Genomic DNA, 23,132 nt, shown 5'->3' with positions numbered 1-23,132 from the left:
CAAATTCAGCTCACAGCAGCTCGCAACTTGAAGGTTCTATTCTGCTGCCCCGGTGTATGAAGGGAGGGGCAGAGGTGTGAACCTGGGCCCCGCCGTGCGACCAAGGACCTTCCTCCTCCTCCGCAGCCTCACCTTCCTGTGGTGAGCCGAAGTGTCTCGCATGGGCATGCATCAGAGGGAAACCCCAAAACCCTGCCCTGCACCCCCATCAGCTTAGCCATTATTGATGGAGAATGTGTGCCCAGCGCTGGGGGCAGTACCTCATCTAATCCTCACAACGCACTGCACAAGGAACTGTTACCGTTCTCATTTTTTTAACAGGAAAACTGAGACTCAGAGAGGTTAAGTAACTTGCTGGAGGTCACTCAGCTGGTAAATGCCAGAGCCGAGATTTGAGCCTGCTTTCCAGCAATCCTGAAACCTAAGCTCTTCACCCCTAGACTGCCTCTCAAACATCCTCAGCTAGACTTCTCAGGGCCACTAGCATCTCAGGAAAGCTTTTATGCTAAGGGACATTTAACGCAGGTCGATGGCTTCGTTCTCAATGTTCTCACAGGCCCTCAGTGGCTGGGCTGGTAGATGCCCACTCTCAATCCCTTCTTACCCTTCTCTGCCCTGCTTGGTGTCCCAGGAGGCTGACTGCTGTGAAGTGCCTCATCCAGGCTGCCTTGCCCTCCTGTAATCAGCTGACAGGACGCCTGGTGGCCACGGGCATGTGGAGGAGAGGCAGTGAGGGGGGCTGAGGTACACAGAGGCCCCCTGGCCATGGGGCCACTGCCCTGTGCCCTTCCTCCAAGGCTCCCAGTGCCTCTGGTCCTGCTCCTCCAGCCTCCTGGCCTGGGAGGCTGTGTGGCCCTGGGCGGCACCCATGCTGGGTCCTCAGCCCTGCCCACACCCTTTACCTCCTTTCAGTCAGAGCCTTTGTAGGTGCCAACTGCTTCCTGCTGGGATCCTGACCGATAGTTACTGTACAAATTGAAAACTGTACTTCAGTTGGTCTTTACCCAAGAGTTTGTTCAGTTCTCCTGGTGGCATGGCTTGGAAGGCGTCGTTTGTGGGAGCAAAGACGGTATAGACCCCTTGCCGGTTGAGCATCTCTGTCAGCCCTGCAGTCTGGATGGCGGCGACCAGCATGCTGTGGACAAGCACACAGAACATATCACCGGCCCGTTGCGGGGTGGGAGTCGTCATTTCCACAGATACCTCCCCGCTGTGGGGAGCGCTGGAACCCACATCTCTTGCTGGTTTTCACCTTCTCTCTGTGCCCAAAGAGGGAACGATTCTAGTCTGCACCTTCTCTCTATAAATGCTGAGTTAAATGACCGGAAGTCAGAGGCCGGAGGGGGAAGGAGGAAGGGAGAGGTCCGGCAGCATGGCCGATCCAGAGACTGGCTGAGCCACCGGGGTGTTGTTGGGGGCCTGAGGGTGGGTGCGCCTTCACGAGCTTGTGTCACAGCACCCAGGGGTGAGTGAACAAGTCAGAAAGGGAGAGAGCAGGGCAAGACCAGGTGACATGGGGAGCCGGAGAAGGCACAGCAGGGGCTCTTCAGGTGCGGTGTGCACATCTGCACAGCTGGAGGCTCGGCACACACTCACAGCCACGTGCTCACAGCACGCTTGGGGCCTCGGTGACGGTGTGAGGTGTCCCTGGCACTTCCATAATGAAAATGCAGTCTCCTTGTTGCCCTGGATATGAGGATTACCCTCCTGGAAGTAACCCTTCTTCCCAACATAAGCCTTTGAGGTGGGCCTCCTGCTTTCCAAATCCCAAGCCTGGAAGGGCACCACCAGCGTTAAGGGAAGTAGGGGGCTGGACAAATAGCTGAGGCCCAGCGTCCTGCCCCATCATGACCACATGGCAGAAGTCCTGCTGGAATGGGACTGGTTACCTGAAGCGATTGTCCCCTTTCAGGACGTCCATGACAGTCCCCGTCGGAGGCGTCAGCATCCTGTCCATGGTGAACAGGGTCCCGTACCTCCCCCTCTTGTCATGGGCGGCAATGCAGCTGTTCTCAATGCATAGGCTCTGCAAAAGTGGGTAGAGAAGGGGCAGGTTATCAGGGCTCCCACTCTGTTCAGGGCATATGTTGATGGCTTCATCCACGGAGATCAATGATTGCATCTGTCAGAGAGCAAGAGGTCTTTGAGACTAGGATACAATGATGAGTTTTCTTCAGGAAAGAAAAAAAAAGGCCTTCCTTAAGGAAAAGGGCCATAGAAACCCCAATAAACTTACAGAGAAGCCATATCATGAGACTATCATGTCACAGGTGAGGCCCATAGACAATGATCAAATAAACAGATGAGTCTATCAGTTTATTTATTTAACAGATGACAACCAACATTAGCCAAATGGTGCTGGCTGGTCCCAAGCAAGGGCTATGGTGTGTTGCACTTCCTGTTTGGTATTCCAGGTAACTGTTAGCTTTGAAGGGAGAGAAACTACAGCAGAAGAGAAAAAGAAAACCTTCTGGGCCCAGGAGGGCAGTGCTTCAGTTCAGCGGGCTCCCCGTCACATAAGCTAAAAAGGACTCAATCTTCCATCCCTGTTCTTCACTCTGAGTTCAAGGCGGACTGCTGCCTACCCCGCCGCTGAGACAGGTGCGGGGTCTATTCCCAAAGGGCTCCAGCAAAGGAGATTCTAATCCTTCTGCAGGAACTCATTTTGATCCTTGGATATCAAATAGACTTTCCAGAAATTCCTTTCTTCCTTATTAGAAACTCATTGTCAGGCAAGCTCCTGATTATTGAGGATATATATATATATATATACATACACATATTTGAAACATGAACATAGCTTCCATTTCTTAAAACTGAAACAAGGAAGGAGTATGATTTAGGACCCAGAACTTACATTACGATAAACAAAAACTCTCAGCTTTTTGCCGCCCAGGGTGTCCAGGGTCTGTTCGTGGTACAGATACTTGGAGGCCAGCTGGTCTTTAATCATGTGGTTCAGAAGTAAATTCTTTGTACGGGCATCAATGCGAGGGGTTCCATCTGCAAGACAAGGTGTGGTGAAGTCCAGAGGCATGCTCTGGAAACGAAGAGAATGAGAGACAAATGCAGGGAAAAGTCTGTCCCTCTTTGAGTTTGGAAATGAGATTGAGAAATCAAGTGAGGTTGCCAATATTCCTTAACATCTGGCATTCTCTGCAAATTCAAAAAAAAAAAAAAAAAGGACTGAAGGAGAGGTCTAGATAATGGGGGGTATTTCTGGAGTTTTGCCCTAAGTGGGAGGGGAAAGCATGGACCCAACTTGCTCCCCTTCTCTGCCTCCCCTGTGGCCACAGCGCAGCTGTCTCCTTACTCTGACCTTCTGACTCTCACACCGGCAATTAACCCTGCAAATAAAAAAGGAGCGCTGGGCTCTCTGACAGATGCAGGCTCTTGAATTCCGAGGATCAGATCCCCAAACGCAGTCGCTGTGCCAAAGGAAACAGCAGAGCCTCTGAAGTTTCTGGCAAAGTCACATCTGCTTTCGGAGGAGCTGGGTGGAAGCCCTAAGAGTCCGCGGGGAGCTGGAGATCGGGAAGGGTACTGTGGACGTGTCGGCAGTGGCACAGCTGACCCCCGAGGTGAGGTCACAGGGGTGCCTTCCCCATGTTACCTTTGAATACAGAATTCAGGGGCGCCAGGAGAGTCAACCGCTCGTTTCCGGAGAGATGAGTGCTGAGACCGGCTTGTCTGAAAAGGTCAATGGCCGTGGAAACATCAGACTCGGCAGCCAACTCAAATAGCGTCTTGGCTACAGGGAAGGAGAAAGGACGTTCGCAAGTCAAAAGCGCTGTTTTCATTTATCATTTGTCCAGCCCAGAGCATGACATATATCAGCAGGAATGCCATCTCGTGAGTCAACAACTCCTCTGAACGCTGCTGGGACGCAGCAGGTTTGTGTCATCGGGCAACGGTCACCCAGAACAACGGGGAGGTAAGGTGGAGCTGGCCTCGGCAGAGGTGAGCCTCCGTGCCAGCCCTTGGCCAGGGCCCAGTCTAATGCTGGGGAGGCAGCACTGTCTGTGTCATGCTTCCAAAGAGTAGGTAATGCCAGCGACCACACCCATAGAAGGACTTTTCTTCTGGTTTGTTTTTTTTTCCTGTGAAATTCCTCCACTTATGCGTACTCCCTGGACCTCCAGAATGGGACTGGGACCCTCAGTGAAGCCCAAGCCCAAGTCCATTTGGTCACTGCTCCCAGGCTCAGTGACCCTGGATGCTTGGGTCCTATTGAGAAAGCTAATGCTCTGAGGTCAGCAAATGGCCCTGCGTGCCCAGCCAGAACAGCAGCTTTTCCAAAAGACTCCTGTGATTGATTGCTCCCTCCCACCTTCCACGGCTCTCCACTGCCTCAAGGACTAGACTCCCATGCCTGTGGTTCAAGATTCTTCCCAATCTGGCTGCAATCCACCGGCGGCCCCGGCCTTCTCTCTCAAGAGGCTGTGAGCTGAATGTAGACAGGGAAGTGGCCCCCAAGATCCCTGAGTTCCCCCATGGACAGCAGATGGGACAGCGGGACTGGCAGGATCAAGGCCACGGAGGCCTGGCTTACCTGAGTCTGGGATGAGCAGCTCATCAATGTAGTGGATCACACCGTTGGTGGCCAGGACGTCCTTATTGGAGATGATGGGCTTTCCGTTGATGGTGAGCATGTCCCCGCTGCAGCCCACCTCCAGCGTGGTGCCCTCCAGGGTCTCCAAGGACAGCCCTGCGACAATGGCCTCGGCACACATGGCTGACTTCAGGATGTGGTTGTTCAGCAGGTCTGGGGGCCAAACAGGGTGCAGAGCAAGTCAGTGCCTGCTCCAGGCCGAGCCCAGGGGCCAGCCTGCAGCCTGCGCTGGCAGTGAGGGTTCTATGTTCTCCAATGCCGGCCCTCAAACGAGGCTTGGCACCGCATAGCCTGGACCTCCCTCTCCTCCTGCCTGCTGCTCTCTGAACTGGCCAGGCTCTGCACTCGGGTGCTCTGAGTTTGAGTGCCGGCCTGGCCACTGAGCAGCTGTGGGACCCGGGTAGATCATGTAGCCTCTTTGAGTCTCAGTTCCCTCGTCAGTCAAGTGGAGATAAGCTTGCGTTCACCTCCTAGGGCTGGCCAAGGGCCCTGAGGAGCTGCGAGGGGCAGTCTAGGGGAACATGCCCCCAGTCCCAGCCGGGCAGAGCTGGTTCCCAGACCGCTGCTCACCCACGTCACCGAGGCCCTTTGTCTTTCAGTCTCACCACAGAGATGAGCTTCAATTTGTCCTGAGTGTGGGAATGAAACCCGCAGAGTCACGGGCCGGAGGAAGCTCTGGGGTCTTGCAGACGCGTCAAGGGCCTTGAAAACCAGAGCTGGCCTGATTCAGCTGGAGGGGAAGGACGGCGAGACAGTATGGGAGTGAGGCCTCGGGGACTCAGCTTCTCAGATAAGGACACTGCAAGCTGGCACGGGGCGGGGTGACCTGCCAGGGCCGCTTGGAGGGTCAGCAGGGCCAGGGCTGGAGGCCGGTCTTCAAGCCCAGGGCTGCTTCTTACCTGTCTGCCCCCCGGCTAGTGACACCAGCAGACTGTCGGGTGGACTCGTGGCCCCCTGCCCTCCAGCCTGCACCTACAGCCCCCCTCGGAGGGCCCTTGCTTTGAGCGTATGGGTTACTGAGTCGGAAAGGCAGATGTGCGAAAGGGATATATTAGGGTTTTTTTTTCTTTGATTTTATAGTAAGGAGTTCTAATATCTACAAAGAAAAAAATGTGCTCTGTGCCAAACAGATTTTAGAGACGGTTCTAAATGTGAAGCTAAATATAGTGAGATGCACCCATCTCATCTCCTCCAGGAGGGCTTTAGGACCCCACAGGCAGGCGGCATGAGCCCCACCCCTGCCCTCATCGCCCAGGATGGTGGCAGCATCTCTGTCACCGCGCTCACCACATCGGATCCCTCAACCTGATTTTAAGCCTGTGTCCCAAGTAGGCTTAAACTTCCCTGAAGGTAAAGGCGGTACCAGGTCCACATTTTTGGTCTCGGTTGCCCGCCCAGGCCAGGCACATGAAGGCAGCACACATCTGGACACAACAGACCCCCAGCTGTGCTCTCAGCAGTGTGCCCTCGCCCATCCCTGCATGGCTGCAAGAACACGCATGTTCATAGGGTGTCTGAAACGCATCAGGTGTTTCATAAAGTATACTTCAAAGGTGAGTTTAAATAGATTCAAAAGAAATTAAGTCATCCCTGGATTATATCTGGGAGGAGTAAGTGTGGTTGGGGTGCTCAGGGGAGCTGGACCCCGCTCCCCTTTGCTGGGGACTCCAGGGTCAGTCAGCAGGCAGCATCTCAGCTGTCCCAGAGTTGAAGGGGGCAGGTCGGGAGAGGGCAGAGTGCAGCCTGGCCTCCTAATACCCCCAGGCTGGTCCTTCTCTCCCTGCCAGAAATAATCGATGCAACTCCTGACTTAGCAGCTCACTGACGAGGTGAGCAAGAACCTAGAAGTGAAGACGAGAGTTGACTGCTACTGGTTTTTAACTGTAATTTTGAATTATCCACAAGGCCCCTGGCCAGACACAAAAGAATTCAAGGGTACGCATGATGGTTCTATTTCAAGGATGCCAGGCCCTGCCCTCCCTTGCCCACTCCTCCAAGCTGCTGCCTGTTTGACAGCCTTGCTCTGGCTTTGATCCCTCGTGCCTCTAGCTCTCCCAGAGTTTGGCCAGGGCCTGCTACGGACCTCTGGCTCTGCCCCCTCCTCAGTGCCACTGCATCCCTAGACAAACACTGCTTTATTTTGTACCTGCTCCTCTGACCAGGGCTCTGTTCCGGCTTCTGCAGAGACAGGGCTGGCTGGGGCAACTGGACAGGATGGCAGGTGGCATGTCTAAGTCAGACGAGGGCCGGCCTTGGGCTCAGTTGGCCTGCTCCAATGCGGCGGCAGCAGGAGCCAAGGGGTACTCACCTCTCAGGGCCTCTGGGTCACCCAGGATCCGGTTCAAGGTCTCAGCAGGGATCTTCTCGAAGGCCTCATTGGTGGGGGCCAGGAGAGTGAACTGGCCTTCACCTTCCAGCAGGGTGCTGAGCCCCGAAGCGGCCACGGCTGCCTGTGGGAAGGGAGGGAGGGAATGTTTCCTGAAGGCTCTGGGGTTCTCCGAAGGCGAGAGGCACACAAGCTCACCAGTTCCCGCTCAGAGAGCCCGAGGCTTGGACAGAAGCCCAAGACGAAGAGACATGCTGACCCAAAGCTGGCTCCTTGCCACAGCCTCCCGGGCCTTGCCCAGCTGAGCGCCAGCCACGCTGGCTGTCCCTCAGCTACGTGTGTGCCTTCCTCCCTGCCCTCTCCAGGCCCCTGCCCCTGCTGTTCCCTCTACGCCTCCCCTTTCTGTGCTTCTCTGACTCCTATTTCTTCTTTGGGTCTTGTCTAAAATGCCGTTTCTCTAGGGAGTCACCTTGGCACTGCCCGCCTGTCCCCCACTGCCCCCAGACGAAAGCGAGTCTGTTGTATGTCCTTTCACAGCTTGCTGTCCTTTTTGTGTTATGATCAGTCAGCGGTAATAATGACTGCTGTGAGCTCCATGAGTGCACGGACCATATAACCCGTTCTCTACAGAGCAGCCGGAGCCATCTTCTAAAAGTAACTGGCACGCTCCTGCTCTCAGGACGGAGACACGCTCCCTGCAGGACCCAGCTGCTGCCGGCCTGGCTGTGCCCATCTCACGATTTGGCTACCTGCTGGCCTCCTTCTTGCTGCTCCTGCTTCTGGGCTTTCTCCTGCTCTCCTCTCTGCTGGCCATGCTCCCACCCCGCGTTTTGCATAACTGGCCATTCTTGTCCTTCAGGCCTCAGCCCATGAGTCACCTCTTCCAGAAAGGCCTTCCCTGACCATCCAGTTCCAACGGGCCTCCTCTGCTCACCACGTACTTACTCACTTGACAGCGCTTAGCACAACCAGTGGCTGCCTTGTTCGTTTCTTGTCTGTCTCCCCAGAAAGAATATAAGTGCCACTGAGGACAGAAATGTGTCTGTCTGGTTCACCTCTTACCCCTGGCACATAGAACAATACCTGGGAAGCAGGGGTGCTTAATGAGCATGTGTGGCAGAAGGGAAGATGGGCGTCAGGAGGGCCCAAAGGGGAAGAGGAAAGGAAGGCATAGTCACCAAACCTAAACAGTAAGAGTTACGCAGTGCGGATCAACTCCTGTTAATCCAAAGACGTGCTGCCCACTTTGTGGGGGCATCATCCCTTGCAGACCCCTGACCTTTGAGTGACCCAGAAGGAAGGTGGGGAAGAGCTCAGGGATGAGTGTCCCTGGGGCTCTCCAGAGTCGCCTGAGTGGCAGCCCGGCCTGAGGGTGTTTGTCTGTCTGTGTTGGGAGATCTCAGGGGGAGGAGCCACCCCCTCCCACTGGTATCCTTTGCGGTCAGGAAGTTCTCCTCGAATCAGGGCAAAAAACCCTGACGGGGCAGCCTGTGTTCACTTCCTCTGAGCAGCTGTTGCTAAGGGAACCGCCTGCTCCATACCAGTTCTGAGACACGTCCGCGGGGTGGGGGCAGGAGCAGTGTTCTGCGGCCCCAGAGCAGTCAGAGGCCAGGCCAGGTGCACACTGGTGGCCTGTCTGCTGGTCTGGACTGTGAGAAAACATGGGTATGGCTGGCGCAGGCATCCCATGGTGGGGGCATGTGGTCCAACCCATGCAGCCTGACGGGCCACTTATTCTAGCCCCACGCGTGGGAACTGCCACCTGGGGGAGGCATGCACCCAGGCAGCCCCAGTGCAAAGGCCCTAGTCCTGCCGCCGTAGCAGACCTGTGAACTTCCGGCGGAGTCAAGACAAGCAGAACTTTACAGAGGAGAAGGTAGGCGGAGGATTGTGTTCCTTGTGGTCAAGCTGAGGGTCTGATGAGCAGATTCCCCACATTCCTGGGCATTCAGAGGAACTTGCCCCAGGCCCCCTAGATTCCACAGGGACATCCTCCCCTCCTCCCGCAGAAGCAGCCCCTCTTGGGAGGCGGTGTGTCCCCAGGCTGGGCCTCCTCCCAGGGCAGCCCCTCACCCGAAGGGTCTCAAAGGTGTCCTCGATCTCGATGATCTGCTGGATGTTGTTGGTGACGGTGGAGATGACCTTATCGATGAGGTGCACCACGCCGTTGGTCGCATGGTGGTCTGCTTTCAGCAGCCGAGCGCAGTTGACCGTCACGATCTGCCCAGAGAAGCGAGGATGACGGGTTAACACATGGAAGGCACAGTCGGAAGCCCCGGGGGGGGACACAGTACAGAACGGGGACCCACAAGGAGGCCCCGAGGAGCGGCAGGTGCAGGAGGCAGAAGATTATCTATAGCTTATCTCACCTGCAGGACAGATTCCCAGAAACCAGCCCCACATGTGGACAGGAGTGGACCGAGCGCATGCACAGGTCAAGGCTATGCAACCGGGGACTCCCTACCCCGTTGGGATAGTGGTGGATCTGGATGCCCGAGTTCTGGTACATGGACGTGAGGGCCATGCCGTGTTTCAGCTCATCCGTCAGGACCCGTCTGTCCACCATGTGGTAGCGAAGGGCGTTGAGCAGCTCGATGTTGACATTGCTCACCAGGGAGTCCAGAACTTCCTAGAGGGAAGGTCAGGGTGGCCGTTAGGGGGCTGCAGAACCCACGTTCAAGACATGGGTCATTGCCACCTGGGGAAGGTGCTTCTGAGGCCCCAGAGGCCCCAGGCCTCCATTCTGCCAAGGATCCCTCCTCAGTGAGCACCGGTCCATCTGTCCACTTGGATGGAGGGGCATTGGAAGCAACTTGGTGAGGTACATTTTAGCTCAAGTTCCCGGGAAATTTATAAGAAAAATCTTCATGAAACAGTGGGAAATCACTATGGAGTCTCATCCTTCATGCCCACCAGCCGCCCTCTGGGAGGTAAGGCAGCCCCCAGTGAGAGTCCCGTGGGCAGAAGGAGGTCATCTCACAGCTGGCAAGGAAGCCCAGGCCTCGTTGCTGGGCGCGAAGATGGTGAAGCTGCCGGGCCCTTCCATCTCGGGCCTCAGCTTCTCCGTGCGGTCCGTGTACAGCTGGGTGGTGGTCGATCCAACGACTCCCAGGGTCTCATAAAGGTTTGAGAGTGGCAGCGCTGCAGGGCCAGAGGACAGAGAGGATGGGCTGCGGGGCCCACCCAAGCACACCACACCCTCCCTTCATCTGTGGAGAGGATGGCACGTGTGCAGAAGTGTGTGCGAGCTTAAAGCTTGTCACCTGCTTCTTAAAACAGCTCCATAGGTCAAATATTTCTCTATGTGCATGCAACTAATTGATCATTTTAAATCATTTTAACCACAGCAGAGCAAAGCTTTTGCTCTGCTAGACATTCAGATAATACAGGCAGGAAGATATCCTGATTACAAACGAGTCTAGACGTATCTAGTTGTTGAAACTGGCTTCCTACTGGCTTCCACTAGAATGAATGAACAGTACAAGTCTTCAAGGTCCTCTGTGTATTTACAAGTAATAAAACATTATTTCCTAAAAGTAGCTTGAAGCCGCGCAGGGCTTTCCCCTCTCACAGCCAGCTTAGCATTCTTTTTAAGGACTGTGCAACTACAGCTCAGAGGCTGAGCTTCCCCTCTAAGGCCATCTCCTTTCCCCATTCCGGATTTCCCACCTGTCCTTCTGCAGAAGGCAGGACCTCCCCGGCCCAGCGCACATGGGGTGCACGCAGCCTCCTCCCCTCAGCCCCCAGCAGACTCTGCTGCCTTCCACACGGGTGCTCCTCTCTCCCCATCCCTCCACTGCGCCCATGGGCGGGGCCTGGCTCCTTCACCTGCAGGACAGCCCTTCTCTCCCGGGACCTTCTCGTATCCAGGACAGCACTCGTAGCTGATGACTCTGCAACGAGACACACACGCGTAAGAGGCGAGGCGTCCCTCCTCCTCATGCATCATCAGCCATCTCTCCAGGAAGAATGGCCTCCGCAGGCGAGTAAGGGAAATGGCATCCTTCTCTCAGAGGAGACCATTTGCTAAGTCGTATTTGTGACTCTCAGTGGCGAGGAGCTTGTCACTCTTCAGCTTTGCAGAATGTTCCCGGCGGTTGCTCTCACCTTCAGCAACCCAAAAGGGAAGCAGACAGAGAGGACAGAGGTGGCATATTCAATAGTGGGATTAGAAACCTATTTACCAAGATTTGTCTCCCACATAATTCATGGGGCACCCAGCGGTCAGCGTTGCTCAGAGGCAGAGGAGCAGGAGGAGCCCTGGAGCAGCTCTCTGGCTGCGTTTGCCCTAACTGGCTGGGACCTCGCCTCCTCGCTGGCTCTGTTTCCTCATCTGTGAAATGTATGCATGTATTGTGCAATGGTCATTGGATTAAATCGCTTGGGTTCTCCCAGCTCTCTGATTTCATGACCAAGGAGGGCAGCAAGATTTTTTTTTCTACAGATTTAAAACAAAATTTTAATCAATAAAAACTTTGATATGGTTTTAAATTGAATATGTACAAAGGATGAGACAGCCAAGTGTTCCCTATCCAACCTCATCCCTCCACCATCCCATCGTTCTTCCAGGACACATCCAAGATTGCCAGTTTGCAAGATTCTTTGTGTTTGGATGAAAACAAGACTGGCATTAGACAGTTTGAAACTTTGAAATCATTTGGCAGAAAAACTTAAAAGCTTTCTGTTCTCCCAACGCAGATGGGTCCATCATGGAACATTTACCACCTTCTGGAGGGCTGAAACACATGGCTTCAATTAATATTCTGGTGAAGCCCCAGAAGACTGAGAATTTCAAGTAACCTTGCAAGGAAGTAGGTATGCTAAAAGCCTACATCTAAGAAAGACTTGCCTCATATCACATCCCCAGGTTCTACTCCAGGTCACCCCTGCTCTGGCAGTGTGCGCGCCTCCCGGGAGCCACGTCCTCTCCCTTCCTTTCCTATACGTGGATATGCCCTTTGGGTTGGAGGAACTCAGACTTCAACTGCGTCAGGTTTTACCACAGAACAGCTCACCACGGAGCTCTCCTAGAATGTTCAGTGACCTCACCAGAAGAGGCACGCAGAGCAGAAGAAATATGGGCACTGGAGGTGGGGGGTGGGGCGGGGCATTCTCCATGTGCCCGGAACATTCTGCTCTTATTAGTTCAATTGGAGTCATCTCAGGAAGCCCTGGTGAGTCATGAGAAGATGAAGCCTGGTTCATCCTTTATCCCGGGATGTGTTTCAGAAACGGACTGCCCGGGATGCTCAGGCTGCAGAGACAGCAGGTGCCACTGTGCCAGACACGGCCCCCCAGCAAGCGGGTGCGGAGCCACAAGCCACGCACACCCTTCTTTGCTCTGCTCCCTCTAGCCTCCTGTCTTTCTCTCCTCCCTTCTCTAGACCTCACTGCATCCTGTTTCTTCTTCTTCCAGAGCATCAGCTTTTGATTTCCATCACAAAGAGCATCAACCCAAGGTCTAAGACTAGAAAAGTTTAGGAAGCTCTCTTTCATTCCCCTCTAAGGCTTTACTCACGATTGGGTAAAGAGAGAAGCACTGGTATTTTTCTCCCAGAAGTAATTTTCCAAGAAGTTAATATAATAAGCTGAAACCCTCACTCTCCCAAGGGCACTCCGTGGTTTTGGCCAGCTATTCCGGCTGTAAGGGCTCAAGGACTAAGCAGGCTCTGGAAGCAGGCAGACCAAGGAGTGCAGCCTGAGGGCCAGTCTCCCAGGACAGAAGGAAACCATTCAGTGTATCATGATTTCTAAGGCGAGACAGAGCAAGCACAGGCCGTATCATCTAGACATGCGCCATGCCAACCAGACTGCCTGTCCAGAGTGGTTTATTTTCTGCACTCCTGGCCTGGGGAACTCAGCTGTGTGTTTTTGGGCCTCCCAGTAGAAAACAAAATCTTGAGCCCCCTGGTGAAGAAGGGCTTGCTTTAACCCACTGTCCCCCGCCAAAGACCCCAGCACTACCCCATTCACCAGGGGTAGCTTGGTTAGTGCTGATGAGAGAGCCCTTAGGAAATGTACTTAGGTTTTTGGTGGCAATCTGCTCACATGCAGTGTGCGAGGGCATCTGGGGGCTCCTGGAGGCTGACTGTCTCTTCAGTTGTGTCCCTTCATCTGACCAAGGAGTCTGGGGCAACCCTTGCAGTAGGGGGTCAAGATGACCCCCAGATGGGGGTTGAGCAGCCAGAACGTTGGTGACTCTGGGCCAAAGGGCCTCTGCTGCCCTGGAGGAGGCCTGGTCTCTGGGACCCACAGCCAGAGGTGTAGGGCTATGGACAGAGATCTGTTGCAGTTCACCCAGGCCCTGCATGGGCGCTCACTGACATTAGCTGCTCGGCTTAATTCTCCCTGGGCCAGCAGAGCAGAGTATCTAGACCTTCCCTGCTTCCTGCTGGATGACCTTGAGCATTGCTTAGGCTTTCTGAGCCTCAGCCTCCTCATCTGTAAAAGGGCTGGTAGTCATACCAACCTCACAGGATGACGGTAGGATCTGCAGGAACTTACACAGGAGACACACTTAATGGATCCTTGATGTTTACTAAGAGCTCAGTTGTTGACTTACTTTAATAACTCCATTGAAAACAACATTCTGCATGAGACCACTGATGAATCACATGGTAGTAAATAACCCCCCATAACACATCCATGTAACTCAATTGGTTTCCCATTGTTGCTGTAACAAATTATCACAAATTTAGTGGCTTCAAACTACACATTAGTTGTTAACTTATCTTAAATTCTGGGTGCTCCATCAGAAAGTGGCCTTAGGAGGCTAATATCCAAGGCTCATTCCTTCTAGAGGCTCTAGGAGAAAATCTCTTCCTTGTCTTTTCCACCTTCTAGAGGCTTCCTGCATTTCTTGGCTTGTGATCACATCACACCAACTTCAGTCTTCATAGTCACATCTCCATCCCTGACTCTGACTCTCCTGCCTCCCTCTTACAAGGACCCTTCTGATTACACTGGACTCACCAGATATTCCAGGGTAATCTCTCCCTCTCAAGGTCCTTAACTCCCTGATACCAGCAAGTCCCCTTCTCCCTGTAAGGGGTCATATCCACAGGTTCCAGGATATGTCCATGTGGACAGCTTCAGGGGATATTATTCTGCCTATCACGGAACCTTACCGCAGATGGCACATGAAGTCAAGTACATAAGCTGCCTCCTAGGAGTTTACAGAATGGGACAGAACCTTCAGGAAGCCCTGCACACAGAGGTGTCTGGCGTATATCACATCTCAGTTATTTCAGAGCAGATTATCCATGAGGTCCTAAGTGGCTGCACAGGACACATGAAATGGGGAGATACGATGAAGTGGGTCTGTGGACAGCCTGGCATCCCTAGATGGCTGCTCACCATCCTCTTCTTTTTCCCTCTTGAGACCAGGTTGAGGGACACAGGGAAGAGAGGGGAAGGGGGGCCCTCCCTCCGCTTCAGTGCAGATGCTCTGCTGCCCCGCCAGGGTGAGGCCTGCTTGGGGGGAGCCCCGCCAGCTGATGGGAAAGCCGGACCGTACACCAGCTGGCTCCAGTCAAAGCAACTCTCGAAGCTTTAACGCAGTGCTGAACAAGTATTGATATTTCATACTTGTATGAAATACAAGTATTTGCCTTTGGGCAAAGTAATGCTCACTACTAGAGAAAAGGGGGCACCCTGCCAGCTCATCTTGGCTCCGGAGAATGGCTAATGCGCTTGTGAAATGTGTCGCGTGAGAAACAACTTCCAGACTTTCAGAATGGTCAGCTGCCACCCCGACCTGGTAGCTCCCACTCTGGCCCTCCCTGTGCCACGTTTGTGAGTCTGAGCTCCTGCTACGACTACTTCATCCCCAAGATGTCAACACCAACTTGGCTGTTAAGTAGGCCTCTCCCTTGCCAAGGCGCACAAAGGAGGCCTGTCAGAGGCAGAGGCTTCCGGACCACAGTTTCCTGCACCATCGCTCAAGCTGCGCATGTACAAATGGTTCACTGATCAGACCGGGGCCTGAAATCCCAGCGTGGGATGCCACCTCCCCCGCAACCCTCTGCTCGATTAGCTCCTGTATCACCCTGGCACTCTTCAGGATCTGAATTTCCAAGTAATAAAACTCCCTCAAGTCACTAAATAGGGGCCCACTGGCAACCACTTCCCTCAGTAAAATCCATTATGTTCTGCTTGGCAACTAGCACCAAAGACTGAGGTTCTGGTCTTTGTGGAAATGCAGGAAAGCTACTGTCTGAGGACAGTGGAGTGTCCCTTAACCCGCGTGCTGAGCGTGGCCAGGCCACCCTTCCCTCCAGGAGGTAGAGTTCGGGCTCCTGGGTCCCTGTGTGTCCTGACACTGCAAAGTGTTCACCCACTGGCCCCAAGCTTGGTGCCACTTACCTGCTTTCAAGTTCGGACTCTCCTTCTGGTCTCGGGCCCCGTGCTGACCTGCGTCACCCTCTTCCCCGTGGCGCTCGGCCCCTTCCATCCCAATGCGTACCTCTGCTCCAGCTTTCGCCCTGGAGTCTTGTTGAGAAAATTCCCACTGCCTCAACTGGCCTCACGCTGAGTCGGTCCTGTCTGTGCCAGCACCAGCTAGCTTCCCCATTTCCCAGCATGGTCTTCACCCAAGTATATACACTTAGGGACCCATTTTCACCAGAATGGCATCACCTCCAGCCAACACTTCCCATCCCTTCCTGACCACCAGTAGCTCCGACCCCTGGGGGTCACTGGGAAGCTTTCTCATGGGCTCTGGGGACACAAGTCAGATGCAAGGCTATTCTCAGCTTTCTGGGGGACAAAGGAGATGAGTCCCTTGCCTCCCCTTTCCCTTCCTGAGTTCTCTGGGCCTCTTCCAAGTCAGCCCCACCTTCCTGACAGCACATGTGATATTCCAGGAAGGGACCCTCTTGTCATGGATCATGAAGTCTTCTGTCAACTCATTTTCCTACCTCATTTCTTCTTTCTGAGGCTGCACAAAGCAACAGCCACCTTTGTGAGCTGAATGTGCAGCCCCTCCCCTCGGGCTGTGTAAGAGCCTGTCAGCGGCTGGGCCTGGGCACCGACTTGCCTGACTCCGTTCTGTGCCTGGCTTTCCCCGTCCACACCCCAGCCATCCACTTCTGCTCCGGTGCCTGGGCTCCCCCGTGCTCAGCAGTGTGAGGGGGCTGCCCCGTCACATCACGCTCTCAGAGCCAAACCTGCCCGGAAGTGGGTCATCAGGAACATTTTGCCAACGCACAGCTGTGCAGCCTCTCCCTCATCCTGGCATGTGGATGGACAAGGCTTGGGTACCAGGAGCCCATGAGCCGAGGTGACTGACTGATGGAGTGTCAGCCTGGAGGTGCTGAGGAATGTTACTGAGCTACTGTTAACTAGTCAGGCAAATGCTTCTACACAGAGCCACCTGAAATACTATGACCAATGCCACTCCATTGCCAGCTTGACATCACAAGTGGGTCCCATCTTTAGGGGAACCAGAACTAAAAAAAAGGTGGGGTTCTTAGAACCCAGGGCTGTGAGATGTGGAAGAGCTATTTGCTTGGTGCAGGCACTTGGGCCACCTTCCAAGAAGCAGTTATGTGGGACCTAGTTCTGCATTTAATTAAGTAATTAATTGTTAGTTTGATAGATAATATACATACCATGGCAAAAATCAAATAGTAGTAAAGGCATTCTGGTTTGTTTGTTTTTTTTTCTTTTTTTAACTTGGGCACTGCAGAAGGCTATGTGGCATACATAGACTTGGCAAAATCTATTTTTGTCCATAGCAGCAAGAATTATCACTGTCCACTCAGCCCTTAGCTCTGAGGCTGGGCTTGGCTGAGTGGGGAGCCAGCGGTCCTGGATCTGCCCTCCATAAACTTCCAGGGAGCTGCTGGCCTCTCCCCAATTCTCTGCCATGATCCCTAATTTCTCTTGATTCAGTAGGATTGAAAATTGCCTAAAGCAATCAGGACCACAAGCTGCGACATTTATTTCCATGTACGCTTTAAGGACAGAGGGTTTCCCCTTGTATCAGTTAATTATGAAGTTGAGAGAGATGTCTGCTCAAAAGCAATGTCACAAGCACTACATTGAAAAATCCCTAACACGGGCAAGGGTTCATGAGGGTGGCTTAGAGTCCCTTAATCCTATTACACAGACAAGAGGAAGGTCAGGCCCTCGCAAGTGGCTCAGGAAGGTTTGCACAGCACATCTTCCTGACTGTAGGAGAGAGCCAGCTTTGAGATCTGTGCACGGTTGGTGCCCAAACAGATTAGATTTGCCCAGAATTCTGTTGGAACATGCACACTGCCCTGTCTGCACCCAGCCACAGGGCAGCTGAGGTGAACGCCACCTCCCTCCAGGCTGATAGAGGCACCGACAAGCCCTATCTAACCACACTGGTCCACACCCCACTGGCTCTCTCGCTTTCATTTGCATGGCCTAGATTTGCAAATAATAGCAGGTAGCATTTACTAAGCACTTACTGTATGCCAGGCACCTTATTCAGACTCTCCTGTGAATTATTTCACTCGATTCTCATAACAATCCTGTAAGATGGACCTATTGTCGTTCCCATTTCATGGATGAGGCAGTTGTGGGTTCCAAAGGTCAAGCAACGTTCCCAGGTAAATGGCCAAGGTAGCTTTCGAATCAGGACATCTGAGCCTATGTTCTTAATATGCTATGTTACCTTGTAACATGCATATTTCCAGGTACTCTCAGTCTTTTTGGGGGTGATTACCTTATGACTGCAGAGCAGGAATGGTATATAAATATAAGTCTATCTCACATACTGACATAATTTCATGTCTTCCCCAGAGCTACAGGCCGGTGGCTTCTCTATTGAATATTTGTACCATGTAGTGAAGATTAAGAAGCACCCTGTACACACACACACACACACACACATGCACACACACCATGTTTCACGCTTCTTCTAATCCTCAATCAACCCTGAAAAATGTATCCAAGTCTTGTCAGGAGACTTCAAGACGCAAACCAGAATTGGCCGGCTTACTGAGCCTGCCACTCCTAAGTGCAGAGCTCCCTGACATGTCTGCACAGCCTTCTTCACGGCTCCCTAGGCAGCCTGGAGTTTCAGAAGGCTGGCCCAGGCCTGGGGCACTGGCAGCCAGCACACACGCAGCAAGGCCTCCTTGGTGGCTGGTGGTCTTGTGTGGCTACAGATACTCACGTCGATTTCCCACAGATTTTCCTCTGGTACCACTGCTTGCAGTTCGTGAAGTACTTCTTGTTGGTGCCAATGAGCTTCTGCACAGCGCACACATTGGGGCTGAAAACAAAGCAGCTGTGTTAGCGAGATGCCAGCAGGTCCACCCCACCTCCACAGCCTTCCTACCATGTGGGCCCTCCTGGGTCATTAGAACATTCTAGATAGAGAGAAGGTACATTCATTTCAGCCTTGTTACCAGGGGTGGCTTGTGGGTAGACTCTGGCGGGGCCCTCCTGACCTAGATTTCCATCAATCACCCTGAAAAGTTTCTCCCTTTATTCAGCATTGTCAAAGTCTATCTCACATACTGACATAATTTCATGTTAAGTATCCTTCTTTGACACAGACATCTGGTAAGTGCGAATAAAAGCATCTTAAAATTTTAGATTGCATGTTGCAGACTGAAAAACCTAGCTCAGTAAAGGCGGTGTGCTTGCTAAGCAGAGCAGCTTTGGGAGAAGTCCCCAGCCACTCTCTGCATCCCCACCCCACACTGAGCCAGAATGTCCAGTGGCTCTAACCTGGCATCCCAGAGCACATCGCTGGCCCTGTTGCCATGAGGGGAGGCCAAGACCTGGCCCTGCTCCCCACACAGACACACTCTTCGTCTCTCAGCCAGTACCCTGGCTCCGAAATCACTACGCTGGCTGCTGTCAGGGTCCTGGTAGGAAATGACCTGCCACTGAACCCTGAGCTGTTCATTACTTAGGCCTCAGCTTGAGCCCCAGTTCCCTAAGCAAGCATCCTGCCAGTGCCAGGTGACATGCTCCCACCCACCTCCGACCTGGGATGCTGGGTACCAAACAGAACCCAAAACTGATCAGGGTGTGTGTGACTCCTCTTGTCAACTACTCTCCGAAGAACCTTGAGGGTGGATGATCTGCCTTATTCTTTCTTTTGCTTTCTAGATGGGGCCTCGCACCAGGTCAGGGTGAAGAGGGAGCCTGGAGCGACCTTGTTGAAAATATTGCTCCCCAGACCACCCAGCTGAGAACAGCTCTCCGGAACTCTGTGGAAAAGCCAAATGCCGATGCCCCGGGGTTCTGCTGAGAAGCCTTCTCCCCCATGGCCATGGGCGTTTGTTTGTGTTTGTGTATTTTATTCGGTGTAAAGTCCTGACCCAAACCAGCTCAGGCCTTGTGGTGGAAGGCCCCCTCCTTAGGACCCCTGGGGAAAGGAGGCAGTTGTGGCTGGGTGGTGACAACCGGGAGGGGGCCTTCCTGAGTCAGAGACAGGGGATCCATCCAGCTGCATCACACAGTGCAGGAAAGCAAAGCAGAGTAGGGCTTTCACAGATCCTCTGGGCCAGGAACTTCGGTAACATTTTAAAGTATCAGTTCCTCTGTTGCTTTAAAATGTAATCAATAGTCATCATGTGATGTGCTTCTCCTGATGACTCTGATGCTGCAGTGGGGGCCATGCCTGTTTCCCGGCCACAGCGGCAGCGGGAACGCGGTCCACTCTCAAATGCTCGGAGTCGGCTTATTGGGTGGGAGGCACACTGGCCCTTTGCTTTTCTGCCCTGTCTCTAATGCCATGTGGCTGTCACCACGTGCCCACTTTGTGGGTTCAAGGGCAAAGGTGAGTGGCCCAAGGAGGCACAGTAACTATTAGTGAGTTGATGTAAGAACCTGAGGGCCAGAGAAGCTAAGGGTGGAAACCACAGGCTGGCAGGGAGGACAGCCCACGTCCCCTCTGTCCCAGCAGGGTCTCAGCAGTTCCGCCTGAGGAGTCTAACAGAAGCCACCTTGCTGCTTGGTTGTTGCACAGAACTCACGGGTTACTGAAGTTCCCAGATAACCCTTGGAGAGTCCCCATGGCCACACTCCAGCCCTAGGCGCTGTTTATGCTGAGCAGTCTCAGAAGGTCCTCTCTCTGACCAGGCAGGAAACAATGGCCATCACTGCATCCCCTGCAACTTCCTGTAGGCATTTGGTGGATCTTCAGTGAGCCTCATGTGGATGTGGCTCCAACATTCCTCCGCAGAGTGGGTCTGCACTGCTGCTGCCCTTTGAGACAGAAGCAGAGGCTGTGACCCGCTCCCTCTCTTTCGGGGTGTGTGAGGGGTGGGCTGTGCATGGAGGAAACTCATGCTGATGTTAAGCAAAATGAGCAAGCCTTTTCTGGGCTTTCTGCCTCAAGCACAATAGCTTTGCTGTTCAATTCGGATTTGGAAATCAAGTGCTTCAGGAAATCCAGTCCAGTTTTGGTTGTTGATATTCGGAAGTGCGATTGCATTTTTACTTCTCTTTCAGTATTATTTTTACCCCTCCCTATGGCAACACGAACACAGCCAGGAGTCAAGAGACCACATCATAGTCACTACTCTCCAGGCAACTTTCTGCGTTTGTTCTAAGTCACTTCTTCTCACTAAGCTGCAGTTTCTCCATCTGTGAAATGGGAACACGAACAACAGGTCTCACTGAGTTATGGCAAAGATGGGGGCACAAGCAATGGTGGGTGACAAGGTGCTGTGCGCAAGCAAAGGCCCACTGACTACTCTCTCTCTTCTCTGCTGGGAGCACGCTGCGTCTCCTGGCTCTCCTTCTCTCTCACAAGTTTTGACTTTGAATGAAGGGCTGGAGTTTGAACAAGGTTACCCATTTTGCACAGGGTACCACACTCATGTGCAAGGCTAGGCAGCTCTGTGCGATTTTCAGGGACAGTTAGATCACAGTAAATGCTACTGTGCCTACAACCGTTCTGTCACAGCTTATGTGCCCGTGCCTCCAGACTTTATGGGGGGAGAGGGTGCACATGTGACTTCTTAGATCATTCTGCCCATCATGGATCATTCAGGCCTTTTAACTGCACTGCAAGAAGCAAGATTAGCCTGTGGGGGTCTGGGAGGAATGGTGGAGAGGAAGTTGATCTATTATCTGAAATACATAATAAAGAGTTTTGCATTCTTAACAACACTCCTTATTTTCTGTTTCTGTGGAGTCTGAGCTCCTGAGGGAAGGAGGTTTGCTGCAGAGATGGTTCTTGGTGGACCCTCCTCAACACTCTTGGGAAAGCATCACTGGGGTGCACACAGGGACACCATTCTGGGGGACACTGCAGCAGAGCGTGCTACAGGGGTCTCCTCCTGACTTGGTGGCCAAGATACGGAGGAAACAGACAGATTGAGGCACCCAAACATTATATGCTTCATTGGCAAGAAAGAGGGACAAAGGTGAGCTGGGCAGAGGCAATGAAACTGCAAGGTGCTAACTTTCGGCTTGTCTGCCTCATGCCGCCCCGTCTTTCTGGTTGCCCCCTCATCCTTTCCTGCACATAGGCTGTCAGAGGTGATTCTCCTGCTTCCCTAACAACCCTAGGACACCCCCAGGTGCTGCCTCCTGGCAGGAGGGCTCTGAGGCCGGGCATGACCTGGCTTGATTTCACTCTGTAGTGAGATCAGACTCACTCCCCGCAGCCTCGGGCACCTGGAAGGCCAGTAAGCCCTTGAGGTCACAGGCAGAGGGAACAAGGACAATCCCTCCCTATGAGGGGGCAGCCTGCACCAGCCCAGAGCACTCCGAGGGGTGGGAGCTGACTCTGCAGGGTCCTACGAAGTTGACTCCAATCACCTCCGACTGTGAGGTTTGACCTGAGTGCAGACCTGCCCACTCCCGGGCAGCCTGGGCACCATCTGTGTGCAAATGCCAGATCCCGTGACATTCGGGCTCCGCCTGAGACCCAGAGGCCTTTGGGCTGCGACACAACTCTACCCACATACCATTTACCCAGCTGTGAGAGAGGGGTCGGTGCAGCCGGGTGGGCTGGAAGCTGCAGCAAAGTCTGGCTACGAAGCGGATGGCCTAGTTCGTCTGTGCCAGGGTCTTTACAAGGTCAGACCCCCTGCCTGGGTCTGCTTCTTAAAGGGAACATCTTCAGCGTCACAAAGGAACATCAATGTCCCAAATTTACAAACTCAAGCTTTGTTTTAAAAGAAATTCCAATCCTGGCTCCAGTGCATACTGCAGGACCGTGGGAAAGCGGTGTGTCCTCTCGGGACTCAGTTTCCCCATCTGTACGATGTGTGAGGCCCAGTGGACTCTCCAGTTCTTCATCCGGCAGGGGAGAAGATGCCACACTGCCCTTGCTGTGCCCAGAAAGATTGTCTGGTGCCCGGTGGCGGGCGCAGCGCCCGGCCAGGTGAACAGCAGCCTGGGGGCCCGCGATGCTGCCAGTTCGTGTGGCCCCAGCGTCACATCTGGAGGCCCGGCTGGACTGGAATATGTGCCCTGCTGGGTGGGCTTCCTGCCTGCCCTGGTCACCTTCCCAGGTGATTCTGGGCAAAGCTGCCAACTCCCCCTTCCTCTCATCTGCTGGGAGGAGAAGCTGCGAGGCGGGGTCACCTCTGCTCTTGGCCTGAGTCCGCGGTCACCGGTGAACTCTCCCCGGCCCCCTGCAGAGCTTTCCCTCCGGGTCCCCCACGTCCCTCCGCACGTGCAGGACGGGCCCTCCAAGCGCCCCCCGCGGCCTGCTTTCCCTGCAGGCTTTGTGCCCCGTGCCCCCCGCGCGGCCGGCTTACCCGTGCTGCCGACCGCGGAGCCGGCTGTGCTGCAGCACCAGCTGGTAGGGCGACCTGGCGGGGCCCGCGGGGGCGGCGGCGGGGCCCAGGGCCAGCGCCAGGGCGAGGGGCAGCAGCCGCACGAGGAGCGCCATGGAGCGGGCGGCGGGAGTGAGGGCGCCTCGGCCGCCGGCCGGCTAAGTAAGCGCGCGGGAGGGAGCGGCCCGAGGGGCGGGGACGCCGAAGGCGCCGGGGGCGGGCTGCCCGGCGCCCCGCGCCCGTCTCCCGCCCGGCCGCCTCCCCCCGGCGGCCCTCGGGGAGCACGGCGAGGCCGGCCGGGGGTGAGGGGTGGCGGTGCCAGGCCCCCCTCCCGCCTCGCCCCGAGCTCGACGCCCTCAGGGCCCTGAGCCCGCAGTCCCCTCGCTCGCGGCGGCTGCACCCCACTCTGGGGGCCGGAGGGAGGCGTGCGCGTTCCCACCACACCTTCCCTTCACCCCTGCCTCTGCAT

At 54.3% G+C, this 23,132-nt stretch overlaps 1 protein-coding gene across 1 annotated transcript in view; it reads right to left on the bottom strand.

The window, feature by feature from the left end:
- Window positions 1-22,815, bottom strand: part of TGFBI (transforming growth factor beta induced) — a 28,306-nt gene extending 5,491 nt beyond the window's left edge. Inside the window, exons 1-12 of the mRNA XM_036897798.2 lie at window positions 22,646-22,815; window positions 18,088-18,186; window positions 10,767-10,831; window positions 9,919-10,079; window positions 9,403-9,567; window positions 9,012-9,158; window positions 6,921-7,062; window positions 4,553-4,765; window positions 3,614-3,751; window positions 2,858-3,003; window positions 1,890-2,026; window positions 1,005-1,135 (exon numbers count right to left, since the gene is read on the bottom strand). Coding sequence (XP_036753693.1) covers window positions 1,005-1,135; window positions 1,890-2,026; window positions 2,858-3,003; window positions 3,614-3,751; window positions 4,553-4,765; window positions 6,921-7,062; window positions 9,012-9,158; window positions 9,403-9,567; window positions 9,919-10,079; window positions 10,767-10,831; window positions 18,088-18,186; window positions 22,646-22,779 — 1,678 coding nt within the window. The 5' untranslated portion in view covers window positions 22,780-22,815. The remainder of the gene's footprint in view (window positions 1-1,004; window positions 1,136-1,889; window positions 2,027-2,857; window positions 3,004-3,613; window positions 3,752-4,552; window positions 4,766-6,920; window positions 7,063-9,011; window positions 9,159-9,402; window positions 9,568-9,918; window positions 10,080-10,766; window positions 10,832-18,087; window positions 18,187-22,645) is intronic.
- Between the last annotated feature and the right edge of the window lie 317 nt (window positions 22,816-23,132).

This window comes from Manis pentadactyla, chromosome 13, assembly GCF_030020395.1.
Source record: "Manis pentadactyla isolate mManPen7 chromosome 13, mManPen7.hap1, whole genome shotgun sequence".
In the NCBI taxonomy this organism is placed as follows: Eukaryota; Metazoa; Chordata; class Mammalia; order Pholidota; family Manidae; genus Manis; species Manis pentadactyla.
Note: the sequence above shows the minus strand (reverse complement) of the source record. Positions and strands in the feature narration are given on the sequence as shown.